The 17,072-nt window shown below is 43.2% G+C and overlaps 1 protein-coding gene across 6 annotated transcripts in view; it reads left to right on the top strand.

The window, feature by feature from the left end:
• Positions 1–17,072, top strand: part of ADAMTSL1 (ADAMTS like 1) — a 654,406-nt gene that overhangs the window by 347,516 nt on the left and 289,818 nt on the right. For 4 of the 6 annotated variants that reach the window (XM_045021715.1, XM_045021714.1, XM_045021712.1 and 1 more), the window contains exon 3: positions 13,861–13,917. The exons of the other annotated variants lie outside the window; for them this stretch is intronic. In XM_045021715.1, the coding sequence (XP_044877650.1) occupies positions 13,861–13,917 (57 nt within the window). The remainder of the gene's footprint in view (positions 1–13,860; positions 13,918–17,072) is intronic. 6 annotated transcript variants of the gene reach the window in all.

The following is a 17,072-nucleotide window of genomic DNA, read 5'->3' as shown; positions in this document are numbered from 1 at the left end:
GAGTCTCTCTTTGGACAGATGTCATTTAAAAATGCAAAGAGACAATAACTGCTTTAAGGTTGGGGGGGGGGAAGGTTGTAATAGAAGATGATAAATTAATAACCAGTGACTTGCTCCAGCTGCAGTGCATCCTGTAGGAAAAGTATCACATCTGAAAAAGGGTAGATACAGTTAAAAAAGTGGCAGAAAAAGAGCACTTTCCCGATCCATATTTATTCTCCCTCATTTGCCTTCCTCCCAAAAGTCCTCAGTCTACAAGTTAAAACATGTTTCTAACTGCCAGCACAGCAAACTCACCCTCACTCAGATACCAGTGAATGATATCTGAAAATGAAGCTGTTTTCCCCCCCTTTAATGAAGCACAGTTGTGAAACAGGTATCAAATTACTGCTATCAGGGTGACTGCAAACAAGATGATATAACACTAAAATGGATGTGACTATGCTAATATATGTATTGAGCTTCTAGCGAGCTCAGTGTGCATTATGAGGCAAATTAAAATACACTTTATTCATCTATAGCTACAGTCCTGTCTTATTGAGCAATATGTACCTTTGCAGGAGCAATGAAATCCTGATTGCCATCTTGGATTTGCGCCACTTAAGGAGGAAGATTTTGTGGTAGTTTGCAGAGGTTTTCACCTCTTCGTCGTGTGCCGGGAAAGCAGATTTGAACATTCAAATGCAACATGCATTAAGGACGACATTAAAATAGAAGGGCTCAACAAGGCATCTAATCTAGAATGTACAAATTCTCTTTGCATGGGTATATTCCAGCACTGGGATTAGCAAGTGATCCTCTGCAAACGTGTAGGCCACATTTTGAAAACGTGTCCAGATAGGCCTTAAAATTAGCTGCAGCGATTTCTTACTCAGAAGGTACAAATCAAGAATAGGAATGGGTTGTGAGCTGAACATCAGATACCAATCCATTCAGAGTTTGGAGAAGTTATGATACAGATCCAAATGTCATGAGTTAGGTCCATCTCTACTAGAGGCATTTAATCTGGAATATTGGATCACAGTTGGAGCTGGTCAAAAATGTCATGTGAATGATTTTCTGATGGAAAAATGCCATTTTTACAAAACCGAGTGCCTGGATTCTCAGCCTCCCTCCTCTAGCTCTAGGGAATAGAGGCCTGGGCCTGCTGCCTCTCTACCTCCCTCCCCTGCTGCAGGACCCCGATAACCAGAAATTATTGGTAAATTAAGCAGTTATGAGCAGGAAGAAATCTGAGGAGAAATTACTGTGTCTGCAACAAGAAGACTTTTTTGTAGCTACGTTTCTGAATCTCAAGAGAGACATACATGCATTACTTTATTGCAGATGGGTGGCTGAGTTGTTTTTTGTCTGATATGAATGTTTTTTAAAAACCTCCCCAGAGCTCTGAACTGTGGTAGAAGATAAGCAGTGCAGTACAATTTACAGTTTGTAACCCATCCAGGCTTAGCTCTAACATATTAGCAGTAATGGTTCATTATTATACTGTATGTAGGGCTGTCGATTAATCGCAGTTAACTCACGCAATTAACTAAAAAAAATTAATCGCGATTAAAAAAATGAATCTAGATTAATAACAGTTTTATTGCACTGTTAAACAATAGAATACCAATTGAAATGTATTAAATATTTTGGATATTTTCTACATTTTCAAATACATTGAATTCAATTACAACTCAGAATACAAAGTGTACGGTACTCACTTTACATTATTTTTATTACAAATATTTGCAGTGTAAAAATTATAAACAAAAGAAATTGTATTTTTTAGTTCGTGTCATACAAGTACTATAGTGCAGTCTCTTTATCATGAAAGCACAACTTACAAATGCAGATGGGGGGGATACATAATTGCACTCAAAAACAAAACAGTGCAAAACTTGAGCCTACAAGTCCACTCAGTCCTACTTCTCATTCAGCCAATCACTAAGAGAAACAAGTTTGTTTACATTTATGGGAGATACTGCTGACTGCTTCTTATTTACAATGTCACCTGAAAGTGAGAACAGATGTTCGCATGGCACTTCTGTAGCCAGTATTGCAAAGTATTTACGTGCCAGATATGCTAAACATTCGTATGCCCCTTCATGCTTTGGCCACCATTCCAGAGGACATGCTTCCATGCTGATGACGCTTATTTAAAAAAAGTAATGTGTTAATTAAATTTGTTACCGAACTCCTCGGGGGAGAATTCTATGTCTCTTGTTCTGTTTTACCCGCGTTCTGCCATATATTTCATGTTATAGCAGTCTTGAATGATGGCCCAGCACTTGTTGTTTGTTTTAATAACACTTTTTCACAGCAGATTTGACAAAACACAAAGAAGATACCAATGTGAGATTTCTAAAGATGTCTACAGTACTCAACCCAAGATTTAAGAATCTGAAGTGCCTTCCAAAATCTGATCGGGATGAGATGTGGAGCATGCTTTCAGAAGTCTTAAAAGAGCAACACTTCGATGTGGAACCTACAAAAAATGAACCACCAATAAAGAAAATCAACTTTCTGCTGGTGGCATCTGACTCAGATGATGAAAATGAACATGTGTTGGTCTGCACTGCTTTGGACCATTATCGAGCAGAACCCATCATCAGCATGGACACACATCCTCTGGAATGGTGGTTGAAGCATGAAGGGACATGTGAATCTTTAGTGCATCTGGCACATAAATATATCGCAACATTGGCTACAACAGTGCCATGCGAACACCTGTTCTCGCTTCCAGGTGACATTGTGAACAAGAAGTGGGCAGCATTATCTCCTGCAAATGTAAACAAACTTGTGTGTCTGAGCAATTGGCTGAACAAAACGTAGGACTTAATGGACTTGTAGGCTCTAAAGTTTTACATATGTTTTATTTTTAATGTAGTTTTTTGTACATAATTCCACATTTGTAAGTTCAACTTTCATGATCGAGATTGCACTACTTGTATTAAGTGAATTGAAAAATGCTATTTTATTTTTACAATGCAAATATAATAAAAATAAATATAAAGTGAGCACTGAACACTTTGTATTCTGTGTTGTAATTGAAATCAATATATTTGAAAATGTGGTATACATTAAATAAATGTATAAATAGTATTCTATTATTGTTAAACAGTGTGATTAATCACAGTTAATTATTTTAATTGCCTGATAGCTCTAGTTATATGTTAACTTGGATGCAGATTTTTCAGGGCTCCTATAAGCTCATCCTCTCTTTATTTATTCAAGGCAAAAACCTATTACAACTATTGAATTATACAATGTCTTAAATTGTTTGCCCCTGAAAAAAATCATTTACCCAAAGTTGTCAGAGGTATTTGGAATACCACAATAGTTTCCCTTCATTTAATTAGAACAATTGTATTATCCCAGGTATCAGTCTGTGGGGACTGAAGGTGAATGCTGACTCTGGTATATGTTCCTTGTTCCTGTTATGATTTCTTTGCTGTAAACTGCATTTTAAGTGGAGAGAAGGTCCATCAGCAGATACAGCAGGAGTCTGTATTTTGTGAGCCCCTTGTTCCAAAGTGACTCAAACCCTGTGTGCTGTCTGTGAAAATCTCTTTTTCTTGTTTTGGTTGTTCTCTTTGTTTTCTATTAAGGACATTCTGGATGTGAAAGTGTAAGGTTGCTCTTTATGTATGGAAAAACAAAACACACCTCTTTGCTTCAGTTGAGGATTAACTAATATTATGAAATACCTCATAAATGTCATGCTCTTGCTATCCAATTATTGTTTGATAACAATCATTCAATCATTCACTATTGAGACGTTATCAAGTCTCATCTCCTCTTCCCCTCCAATAAAATTACATTCAAAATTATTCTAATATTGTTTGTATAAAATAGTTTGTGCATTGGACAGATGTTTTGGTTCTCAAATAATTTGAAACCTCGTTCATATATAAAGGGGTTAGCTGATTCCACTTTTGCTGATTAGTTCATAATAATTTCATTCTGAGAAAATATAGTCATTTTTAAAATGAGTAGCATCAGGGTTTTTTTGTGTGTCCAATAATAATAATGTTTCCTTTGAGGAAAGGCAGGAAATAATTTTACCCCCCAAAATTGTATTTAAGAATAGCTAGAAATGGTGTTAGTTGTCATCTGGTTACCATATTACTTTTATTGTAGCAAGGTCACTGAAATATGTAACTTTCATTGCAGAATAGGGCATGTCATGCTTATAAGACACTTGTATGTGAACACACACTCTTATTTAGTGGTAGCTAACTATATCAGCCTCATAGTTCTTCCTGGAACCCACTTTAATTAAATTTTCCAGGGTGTTTCACTGGTGACCTAAAAGCCCATAGGGATTTCATGTTCAGAAGCAAATCTGGCCTCGTGCCCAAATCCTCATGGTGGTTTATTGCTTCATGGAGAGAAATTGCTTTCTGCTCAATTTAAATAGGAATTCTGTGTGTGTGTGATGTGTGATGTGTATGTAAAATATATAAAAGGTTTGTCCTGAATCGAGTGGTCTTGAAAGAAAAGCTTTTAAATTGCTATACAATGTATCTGGTCACTCCCTTCTCTCACTGGGCTCAACGTCCCCCAACTCCCCTGAAGCAGCTCTCATGCCTGAAGAGTTCTCCTGAACATGGCAGACATCCTTACTGGGGAGGGAGATCATGCTGATAATGTGAGATTTCTCTTCCATCAAGTAGGAGCAGAAAGGAAAGTTCTCCAGATAGACTTCATTCCTAATTTGGTTTCAGTTAAAAAAAAAATTTTGTACACATTATCTGCCATCCTGTGAGTCACACCACAGATGTCACTGTCACAGTTACTGGACAGACTGTACTTATGACTTCTTTTAGTGTCTCTAAGTGCACCCCCTGCAGGTCTCTGGCTTCTGGCAGCCACTTGTCTCTCAGGGTGCAATCATTTGATTCTCCCACTCTCAGCGCAGATGCTCAGTTGTAGTCCCCATGGTTACTTCAGCGGGTCTGACTGAGGGCATGTCTACACTACAATCTGAAATTGGCCCGATGTCTCCACTACCCTCCTTCTGTCTGTGATGTACGTCCTCACCAGGAGTGCTTCCACTGAGTGAAAGGGGGGAGGGGCTGAAAGCCAGGGCTTTCAGCTCTGCGCAGCTCCCTTCCGGGAGCCCAGCTGCCCCCACAGAACTTCTTGCCTCTGTGCTCCCAACTGAGCGTGTGGGGGGGAAGCCGCACCCAGAGTCCAGTCAGCTGCTGTGCTCCTGGCTGGGAGCTGGGAACCCAGGGGCAGCGGGCCAAGCCGGGAGCCTGGGTGGTAGCCTGCCTTGGAGTGGAGACCTGGAAGCAGACCAGCTGGGGAGCCGGGAGCCAGCAGCTCTTCCCGATTTCATGGCTCCAACAGAGCTGTGACATTGACACGACAGCCAACAGCTGGTGTAAGGAATGTAGTCTCTCCACAGACACTGTGTTGCCCTAATTACACTGGCGTAAACCCTACGCCTCTTATGGAGGTGGAGTTATGTCAGAGTAGTAGGACGCTTACACTGGCGGGAGCAAGGCTGGGAGTGTCTACACTGACATTAAGTCGACATAAGCTGCCTTATGTCAACCTAACTCTGTAGTGTAGACCAGGCCTTAGGCTCAGACTTTACAGTTTCATCCCTACACAGCAGTGACAGTTGTAATCATTGATCAAACAGCCTCCTTAAAGCAAAGTATTGTTTTATTTAGAACAAAAGCATATGAGGAAAAACAGATCTTAAAAACAATAAAACGGCCTATATGCATGCCTGTTTTCCAGATGTTCGACCATCTGCCACGTGGGGACTTTGGAATGTCTAACGGCCTATAGGCTTTTCTGCGGAGCTTTCCACTGTGTTACCTTGCCTTTCTGTCAGAGCTCGCTGACACTCTCTGGGCAGCTCCTGAAAAACAAGGCTTATAGCATGTTGGTGACAGGACACAGAATCTATAAAGCCAACTACTTTCCCCATTGTCTTTCAAGTGATGACCTAGATGTTCTTATCTGGGAAGCCACTGTGTTGCTTGCTGGTTCTTCCTTTCTTAGTAGATCAATGCATTCATATAGGAAACAGGAGGGATAGCTCAGTGGTTTGAGCATTGGCCTGCTAAAACCCAGGGTTGTGAGTTCAATCCTTGAGGGGGCCACTTGGGGATTGGTCCTGCTTTGAGCAGGGAGTTGGACTAGATGATCTCCTGAGGTCCCTTCCAACCCTAATAATCTATGATTCTATGAAAGATTTATAACCCTAATTTACAACAATTTACCCTCAATGTCCAGATCACAGACAAGGTTCATAAAATTGTTACAGCTCACTATTCGTAACATTATTACATAGCAGTTCCACTTCTGTCAGTCACGTTTTGTAAGCTCTTTGTACACTAGTTAGTATTAATAGAACTAGTGGATCCAAGCCCTTGTTGCTCTGCTTCATTAAGTCCTCTGTCCTCCATAGTCTGTTCACAGTAGTTGATGCTCGTGTGAGTATAGCATTCTTTATTATGGTCTTCTATCTACAGGAGATAGGAAATGTAGAAAATCAAGAAATCTATATCGCCCAAGCTTTTTTAGAAATATTAGAGCACACAGGCCCATATGGAACCACAAGGTACTTTTTTGAAATTTGGCTTTCCCTATTCACGATACTCAGAAATATATGTCTAATATGTGCAAAATCTATTATTTAAACCTATGCTCAGTGTGCTCATTTGTACAAATATGACTTGTGTATGATCCTATGGAACTTAGTCTCATGTCATTTCATGTGTATCTTTGAAAGCCAGGCCCTAAACATCTCTCACTCACATTTTGGAGAAAGACAGTATAGCTGTGATGGGATCAGATGTCCCTGAGTGACATTAGGTGAATCACAGATATCACGAGAGGCAGTGATGTTTGAATGCAGAAAACTCAAATGCTGTGGGTTTGAGTTGTGACCTTGAAATGGAGTGGTTAACTTACATTTCTTTTTCAACTATATCGTCTCTCGTCTGTAGGGAGATGACTGAGTATGAACTCATGCACTAACGTGGTATCCCAATGTTTTCTGTTTTCATGTTATTGAGCCCCAGAATGTGTGGAATTAGTGTAAGAAAACGCACATCAAGCCAAACAACGTTATCTGGAGGAAAAGAATTAAGCTCAGGTTGATGCCAGCTTTAGCAGAAATAAACTGAGCTCATCAGCATATGTATACATTTATTTTAGAGACTTTTATGTGCCTTTCCACATCTGTCAGCTCAATCACAGAACCAAACACAGAATACAGCATGCAGAAGCATTAACTGGATTTGTAACACTCCTTAGTAGACCGTAGTTCCATAAAGCAATGAATGGATTACGTGGAGACATAAATATAGTATTTTCCTCTGTGACAGTTATACCTTGCTCCCGTTATGTCAAAGGAAACCTGACTCGTTTTCCTCAGAAGACCAGCACTTTGAAATTTCAAAAGATAAAAAGCTGTTCAAAGCAGACATAAACTAAGATATATTTATGAACTTAATTTGTCATCTTTTAAAGCTTCCAGAAGGAGCACGAGGGGTGCAGTTTTCCAGTTCCAAGCACCACGTGTGGGCAAACACCCAGGGACAAGATTTATTTATCTAAAATAGAAGATAAAGCTGCAAAATGTTGTGGCATGTGTCACACATGTCATCTGTGTACTGTATATGGCATGTCAGGTGGGAGTAAATGATACCCACAAAAATGGTAATCAAGTGAGAACAACATTTTGAAATTGTCAGGCAATAGTTCTTTGCTCTCAAAATCATTTATTTGGCAGTGAAAGTTTGTTTGATGATGTAATGTTTCCATCTTACATTTCATTGGCTGAGTATGTTGTTACTCAATAACCTTTTTGGGGAGCTTTGGTGAGGAGAGCACCAGCTGAACTCGTCCCTCCCATTTTAGACATGTCCTGGCTCTCCTGACTACTTGTCAAGGTTGGTGTGTCTCCACCCAACCACCAGGCTGTTTTGTTTGTAGAATGACACCTGCACCATGCCATGTTGTCACAAGTACAACCTAAGTCAGGGGTCGGCAACCTTTCAGAAGTGATGTGCCGAGTCTTCATTTATTCACTCTAATTTAAGGTTTCGCGTGCCGGTAATACATTTTAATGTTTTTTAGAAGGTCTCTCTCTACAAGTCTATATATTATATAACAAACTAGTGTTGTATTGTAAAATAAACAAGGTTTTCAAAATGTTTAAGAAGCTTCATTTAAAATTAAATTAAAATGTTGATCTTACGCCGCTGGCCCGCTCAGCCCTCTGCTGGTCTGGGTTCTGTTCACCTAGGCGGGCAGTGGGCTGAGTGGGGCCTGCGGCCGGGACCCCAGCTGGGAAGGGTCTGGCAGCTAGAACCCCAGACCGGCAGCGGGCTGTGCGGGGCTAGCAGCTGGGACCCCAGACCGGCAGTGGGCTGAGAAACTCGGCCCACTGCCACTTAGGGGTTCCATCCGGTGGCTCCTGCCAGCCGGGATCCCGGCTGCCAGACCCGCTCAGCCCGCTGCCGGTCTGGAGTCCCGGCCCTGCCCACATACAGTGGGTACCTACCTTCTCCCTGGTTCTGGCCCATTCTCTTCCTCTCTCTGCACTGAGCTGAGGGTGGGAGTGGACTGAGCACAGAGCTGGGGGTGAAGGGCAGTTCCCATTTGGTGTGAGGGGTGCAGGTGTGAATGTAAGTGGGGGTGTGCGGGGTGCATGGGATGTGGGGGGTGCAAGAGTCAGGGCAGAGGGCTAGGCACACATGAGGGGGTGCAGGTGTCAGGGTAGGGGGGCTGGGTATGTGTGGGGGTGCCAGAGTCAGGGCTGGGGTCATGCAGGGTGTGTGTGTGAAGGAGTCAGAGGGCTAGGTGGTACAGGGCTCAGGGCAGAGGCCTGGGGGTGTGGGAGGGGGAGCAGGGCTCAAGGCAGAGGGCTGTGTGTGTGGGGGGGGCATCAGGGCTCAGGGCAGAGGGCTGGGTGACTGCCCCCCCCGAACCCGCAACCCCCCCACTCCTTGTCCCGATTACCCCCTCCTGGGACCCCACCCCCTATCTAAGCCTCCCTGCCCCTTGTCCCCTGACTGCCCCTTAGAACCCTACCCCCTACCTGTCCCCTGACTGCCCCAACCCTTATCCACACCCCCGCACCCAGACAGAACCCCCTGGACTCCCATGCCTATCTAACCGCTCCCCGCCCCCTGACAGGACCCCCAGAACTCCTGACCCATCCAACCCTCCCTCTGCTCCCTGCTTGCCTAACCCATCTCCACACCCCTACCTCCTGACACCCCCCCGGAACTCCCGAATCATCCAAGCCCCCCAGCTCCTTGTCCCCTGACCATCCCCTCCAGAGACCCTAACTGCCTCCCCAGGACTGCCCTGACCCCTATCCATCCCCCAACCCCCTAACAGATCCCAGGATTCCCATGCCCCATCCAACCCCCGCTTGCTCCCTGACTGCTCCCTCCAGAGACCCCCGCCCCAACCACCCCCCTGGGATCCCACCCCCCCATCCAACCCACCCTGCTCCCTGTCCCCTGACTGCCCTCACCCCTTACCCAACCCCCCCGGACCCGGACGCCTTACCATGAGGCTCCCCGCTGATCCGGAGCCCCTTCACCGCGCGCGCAGCACTCTGAGGGGCGGGGCGGGGCTGCGTGCGGCAGTGTCTTTTCCTCCCCACGGAGCCAAACGCTGCCCCGTGGGAGTGCTCAGCCCAGACCCCCAGAGCGCTGTGTGCGGCGGCAGGGCTCTGGGGGAAGGCAGGGGAGGGGCCGGTGGCTTGCTGCGCTGGGCCTGGCACTCCAGCCCGGGAGCACGGACCCTGCAACTTGCCACATCGGCAGGATTTTTAATAGCACACTGGGGTCCCGGCAGGCCCCAGCGTGCCATTAAAAATTGGCTCATGTGCCATCTTAGGTTGCCGACCCTGACCTAAGTAATAGGCTACAGCTTAAAGGGCTATGTATGGCTCGTCATGTCAACATGCTAGAGTACATTATATTTAGGTATTCAAAAAATGAAGCCAGTTCTTTTCATATTTTTATCAGTCTGTATTGTTGAAATGTGGTGTCTAATACATGAAAAGCTCATTGTGACCATTATAAATCTACCAAATATAATTGAAAACAGTTACAGTAGTTCAAAGACTGCATAGTTCAGCTATTGCTCTTCTCTGTTACCTATATGTGAATGTTTCTCTGGAACTGTGTGTGCTGGGACTATGTAAAAATGAAATTAAAAGTAACCTACAGGTTACAATGTCTTCCCAGTTTTTTAAGTGAGATATTTAATGTACATAATATACAAAATTATGTTTCCATGAAAAGGAATAGTAGTTTCCCCAAGGAGAATCTTTTATACATATGCATATAATAAATAAATTCTGTGTTCTCACTCTTAGAATACCAGAACTATTTTGGGCACTGTTACACAACTCCACTTGGAAATCACAAGCTTAGACTTTCTAAATTTGACTTAATAGCTTTTGCAGCTTCGATCACATATTGTACTACTTTTGCAAAAACTTAATTTTTATTGCATAATAAATGACTGATTTTGTGGCACAATGGAAATCTGTGCACACCTCCTCTTCTTTTCCTTCCCCACCCCCCAAAAAAAAATAGTTTAAATTTTTGCTTGGGAAGAATTTGTGTCTGTGTGTGATCGGGGAAGACGGAGGGTAGGAAGGCATTGTTGTCTTTAAGTTAAAATGAAATTTCATCTTTCAGTTCTACAGCCACTAATTTGATTTAAGTTAAATCACACTTAGAGTACCCTGAAGGCCTCTCTGTGTTCTGTGAAGTAAGTTAATTGCCTCAGATTTCATGTGCAAAAGTCACCTACTGGTTCCACATATGTTTTGGGGGTTTGATTCTGCAAGCCCACCACATGTTGAACTCCAGCTGAAGTTGACAGAAATTCCACATAGGGTCTTATCATGCAGACCTTCCATCACTTGTTTCTGTCTCTTTCAAACATGAAAAGAAGTATGTATTGTACTGCTGTTTTTTGTTTTTTGTTTTTAATTTTGTGGATGCTTTGTTAGCATGTATTGCTCCATTGCTTTTCAAAACCAGTTGGTATCAATTTTTCATAATTTCAAAATCAAAAACAAGCTTGTGTTTAAAAAAAGGTAGGGAGAGGGAGGAAATAGTTGGGGTTACAGTTCTTTTCAAATGGAATTCAGCTAATGATGCCTATTTTCAAAAGACAAATCATCACCATATTAGTAGAACTTATATGAATGATTAAGAATTGGTATCTTGAAGTGGCCATGTGGTTATCCTCTCGCTAAAAATGAATTCAGGGGAGAGGAAGCAAAAAATAATTAAAGTACTGTCAGTAAGAAAACTAAGAGATAATAGGTAAGCTCAGCTGGTTAAAAGTAAACCCGTGAGTGGGAAGGAGAGTAAAGAGAGGCAAAAAATTAAAAAACTGACAGAAAATAACTCTAAAATGTGAACGTTTCCAGGAAAGTGAAGTAGTTTTTAATCTTTTTGTCTTTAGGTTTCTTGTTGACATTGAACATTAATGTGTACAAAAAGTAAACGATATATGAATACTACTAATGATTATATAGCGTTAGAATGAACTATATGTGTATGTGCATTGTCATAGGGTAACTGTCCCCTGTAAATAAAGTAGATCCAGCACCCCTGAGCCAGAGCCAGCCCAGCATCCCTCGCTGTCCTGCTGCCCCACTGGCCATGCGGCCCGCTCTCACCGCCATGGCCTTCATCTTCACCACCTTCTGCTAATTGCTGGCGCTGCTGCTCACCGCCACCCTTATCTTCTTCTCCATCTGGCATATTATAGCATTTGATGAGCTGCAGACTGATTACAAGAATCCCATAGATCAATGTAATACACTCAATCCTCTTGTGCTTCCAGAGTACCTCATCCATGTATTCTTCTGTGTTATGTTTCTCTGTGCAGCAGAGTGGCTTACACTGGGTCTCAATATGCCAGTGCTCCTAATTAGCCAATTAGAGCAGTACCTGGGGGCTATAAAGGATCAGGGGGAGTCCTGGTGAGAGTCAGGAAAGATCAGGAGACTGGAGGAGCTCTCTGGAGAAAGCTGCAGAAAGCTCTCTGCGGGCTGTCCCTGGCAGAGAGAGGAATTGGCTAGGAGACTGTATGTTTGGTTCCTGGAGAGGGTTGAAGGCAGGGTATTAGCAAGAGGGATTTGCTGGCTGGCATCCCCAAGCCAGGATCAGAGAGATACACAGGGCTGAAGGGAGGAGGAGCAGTGGAATAAAGAAGTTACCTGATGTTTCTAAGCTGAAGAGCTGGAGCCAAAGCCTGGAGAGGGTTGAAGGCAGGGGAGTAGTGGAGGAGCTTACTCACTGACATCTCTACACTCAGAGAGCTGGATCCAGAAGAGCCGAGAGGGCCAGAGGAAGTGACAGATGCACCCCTGGCAAGGATGATTTCCAGCAGAGAGACTGGGGGGTTCCCGTTGGGAAGAGCAGGTTTTCACTCCATTTGGAAGGCCTGGGTGGCTGTCCCGATACAAGGACCAGAGGAGGACCAACAGAGTCTAGGCATGGTTGAAGGCACCGGTGCATGATATGATACGTCGAGCATCGTGGGAAGATACGTCAGGGGATCTTAATGACCATTTGCACTGGAATGGGAAATGAACTACATGTTTGGGACTCTTATTATGGACTGTTTTCAACTATGTTCTACTAATAACCACATTGCTGAATGAGAGGATAAGCCTGCATGGAATTACTGGTGGCTCTGAGAGGGGAAACTGTCCATATCATGCCATGGCCTGCAACAGGGAGGCACTCCAAGAAAGGTTGCCCTATGACATGCATGTAAATATATACCTCTGTTTGATAGAGGGATGATGGCATGTTTTGGGTAAGGTAGCACAATAACAGTCCCAAATTCCCTTACCACCCAGCCCTTCTCAAAATGACAGATGGGAAATTTCAGAAACTGATGGTTGAGTATTTCATTCTGATTTGCAAATAATTTCAGATTTGTGCTTTTAAAACCCTGTTCCCATATTTGTGAAAAGGGAGAATGGACTCATCTAGTTTTAAGAATCTCCGGTTGGAGATGCTCAAAAGGGTGCTAACCTTAAGCCAATATGCAAATCAAGAGGCTCGAGACTGTTGACTTTCAAGGTGCCTGTGTCTGCTAGCAAGAGAGGGATGCTATGGGCTTATGCAAAGCCCACTGAAGTCAATAGACTCCCATTGACTTCACTGAACCTTTGATCAAACCCTGTATCTGCATCCTGGATAATGCCAAAAGTTTGATGCATTGGTCATCACAAATTTATTTTAGATTAGTCTTGTGCAAATCTATTATGAGAGTCGTTGTCCGTATTACCTTGTATATTTATCTTTTAAGATCTGAATATTCTGGTGCCATATTCATGCTCTTCTTTTTCTATTTTGTTTTTCAGTGTCCAAAATATTTAAACTTCTCTTTTCCTCAGAGTTTTCTTATAGCTTTCCTGTCCTCCCTTTAAAGAGCGTAGGTTTCTAAACTGGGTAGGTTATATTATGAATATGCCTCATGATCCAGACAATGCTGGCTCAGCCAGTGTTTTGTCAACTAAAATAAATGTTAAGATGCAGGATCTGAACATTCATGGGATGGGAAGGTTATAATTTATTTAAAAGAAGCTATGTGCTGCATAAACTAATTCCCATTGGGTTTCCAGTACCAGAACACAGCCTGGCTTCTGGGTGACATAGCTGACTTACTTTAGCTGTGGTAAAGGCTGCAGTATATCACCAGCAGATGTCTTTGAGACAACCGGAAAGTAGTAGGAGTGCAAGGAATTATACTGATGATGAGGAATCATCAGTACAACTCCAAATGTTAATTTAATTCCTAGTTTTTAAAGCTTTTCCTCTTGTGGTTACTTTTCTCTTCTTTTTTCTTTAGGGCACTGGAGGAGGAGATAATGGTTTGGAGTTACTTGATGAACAGTTAACCAAAGCAGTAAGACACTCCATAATATTTGTAATAATACTCTGTGAGGTGCTTTCAGTTAACTTGGTATCAGTGAAAATGAAAATTGTGGCTTCTAGAAATATTGTGTTCACATTAGTCTAATGAGGGCATAAGGGAATTACATTGTCTCCGTAGCACTAGGCAATCCAATCAAATTAATGTACTACGATTAGGAAGCATCATCAATTAGAATCTTGCACTTCCTTCGCAGTTGCACAAAGAGTAACACTCACAAATTATTTTACCTGGTGAATGGCACTCAGAGCATCATTAACAATAACTATAATACATGCATCTTTGTGGGTGTTGTTGAAAATGGGCAATTGCCATGCCCTGGTGTTTTGGTTTGCCACGAGATGCTCTAATATGCACCTTAAAATGGGAAATATAGCTAACATTGCTCTGTGTACCTCCTCTGATTAGTAAATGTCTTGTTTTTAGTAGTACAACCAACTGTATGCTGTAAAAAGGGTTTTGTGTCCTAAATACCCATTCTTGGAGTTTGATTTCACTCAGTGATAAGCACAGGAATGAATTAAACATGAATGTAGCCTGCCTCCATCAAATTTCAGGGCATATTGAAGTCAATGAAGTTGCATGGAAAAAAGCCAAGAGGAGAATGAGGATCGCATAAGCTCACTAAAAATGCAGAAAACCAGAGAATATTTGCAATCCATGTTTTGTGTTTCTTTAAAAAAAAAATCAATAACTCATATTTAGAAATCACTGCTTTGTTCTAAGTAGTAGCAGCAGAAGGCAAACCAGCTGTACCTGGCTGTCCAGTCTCTTCAAACGGAGGGGCCTTGTGTTAGAGTCAGATATTTGTGTGGTACTTTTTTAGTCATTAATGTATCATGGTCTAGTGCAGAGGTGGGTAAACTACGGCCGCCTGTCTCCAGCCTGGCCCCTGAGTGCCTGCCCCCGGCCCCTCCGCTGCTGTTCCCCCTCCCTTGCAGCCTCAGCACACTGCACTGCTGGCACAATGCTCCGGACAGCCAGGCAGCACAGCTACGGAGCCCAGCCTGATGTGGTGCTCTGTGCTGTGCGGTGGTGTAGCTGGCTCCAGCCGGGTGGCATGGCTGCCTGTCCTGGTGCTCTGTGCTGTGTGGTGGCATGGTTGGCTCCAGCCAGGCAGCACGGCTGCCTATCCTGGTGCTCTGTGCTGTGTGGTGGCATGGTTGGCTCCAGCCGGGCAGCACGGCTGCCTATCCTGGTGCTCTGTGCTGTGCGGTGGCATGGTTGGCTCTAGCCGGGCGGCACGGCTGCCTGTCCTGGTGCTCCAGGTAGTGCAGCTGTAGCACCGCCAGCCACTGGTGCTCCAGGCAGCATGGTAAGGGGGCAGGGAGCAGGGGGAGTTGGATAGAGGGCAGGGGAGTTCAGGGTGGTGGTTAGGGGGCAGGGGTGTGGATAGGGTTTGGGGCGGTCAAAGGGCACGGAATGGGGGGTTGAGTGGGTGCAGGGGTCTCGGGGGGCAGTCAGGAAGGAGAGGGGGGTTGGATGGGGCAGCAGGGGGCAGTCAGGGGCAGGGGTTCTGGGGGTGGTCAGGGAGAAAGGGTGGTTGGATGGGGCCGGGGTCCCGCGGGCAAGAAGCAGGGGGGGATAGGGGGCGGGGGCAGGCCACGCCTGACTGTTTGGGGAGGCACAGCCTCCCTTAACCAACCCTCTAAACAATTTCTGAAACTTGATGCGGCCCTCAGGCCAAAATGTTTGCCTGCCCCTGCTATAATGTATTACATCCCAAAGTGCCTTGCTTTGTAGATGCAGGGATCAATTTGCCATCCTCTGTTGAAATGCATCCACCTCTGAGATGGAATGTAGCAGTCGTTCCCCACTAGCAACAAACAGCCACTTTAGAAGAGAAAGTGATCAAGGAGTGGCTTTAGAAGGGAAGGTGAACAAGAACTTATAAAGTTGAAACAAAGGAGTGAATCATCAGAAGGGTAGCCGTGTTAGTCTGTATGGACAAAAACAACGAGGAGTCCGGTGACACCTTAAAGACTAACAGATTTATTTGTTTTCATACATCTGATTTATAAATCTGTTAGTCTTAAAGGAGAGAATGTAGTTTGATACAACATAATTACAGGAAATAAGATTTGGGCCAGGGCAGTGATGCAAGCTATGCTTGTGAAAAGTGCCATGGCATCACTAATATTTAAAATATTCTCTGCCCAAGAGAAAATCCTGGAGTGTGTGTGATTGGAATATTGTGTAATGTATCTTGACTGCTAAAATCTCCGATGACTGGAAGTAATTGTGACCTCTGTAGTCCTGAATCCAAGATATCCAGCTGTAATGAGAGCATTTTTTGCCATTCAGAACTACTACCTAAAATAAGTCAAATTTTAAATTTACTTTTCATGAGTTTCTGTTTTTCACCAAATATCTGCTTGTTAATTGACCACTGCTGGTCATGGTCTTCTGCTTACACTATAAAGGTTACACTTTGTGTCAATCACATTATCATTGTAATCTTTGGAAGAAAAGTCATGAAATGCTGCAGGGTGATTTAGTGGGTAAAAAATAGTCTTTCCCTACTGGGCTCTTGGTTTGAGCCCAGATTATATTCTTAAGAAAAATAAGGTTAAAGGCAAGGGATGTATTTCTTCTTTTAGGAAGGGGATATATACACAGCACTATTTTTCTTACTTATTCCTGACATTTCGTCTATTATTCCTAACGTCTCCTTAGAGGATAAAAAAAGCAATTGCTCGTCAGTTTCATAAGAAAAATGATTAGCCTTTGGCACAATGCCAAGAATAATTAAGGAACGCAGGGTAAACCCTTACATAAAAGCAACAGCATTGTCCTCCTTATAAAGAAAATCGCAAAAATATAGACATTTCCCTTTTTTTAAAATTATTTAATCAATATTAACACACATACACTTTTCATACAAATATTATCAAAATGAACTTATCTTTGTTATCTTTAAAACCCCCATTTGTTTTTGGTCAATCTCATCATTACCTTTGTATTTATTTTGTGGAAATTCCCAAAATAGTAACCACACCTTGTATAACTTATTTAATTGAGATAGGATAACACTTGATAACACTCCATATCATAAAACAAGTAATACATTATTCATCGCAGTCTTGGAGAGTTGGTGCTCTTGGACTGAAACCGGTTTAACTCTGAGG

Source organism: Mauremys mutica, chromosome 6, assembly GCF_020497125.1.
Source record: "Mauremys mutica isolate MM-2020 ecotype Southern chromosome 6, ASM2049712v1, whole genome shotgun sequence".
NCBI lineage: Eukaryota > Metazoa > Chordata > Testudines > Geoemydidae > Mauremys > Mauremys mutica.
The sequence above is the reverse complement of the archived record's forward strand: the minus strand, read 5'-3'. Positions and strand labels throughout refer to the sequence as shown.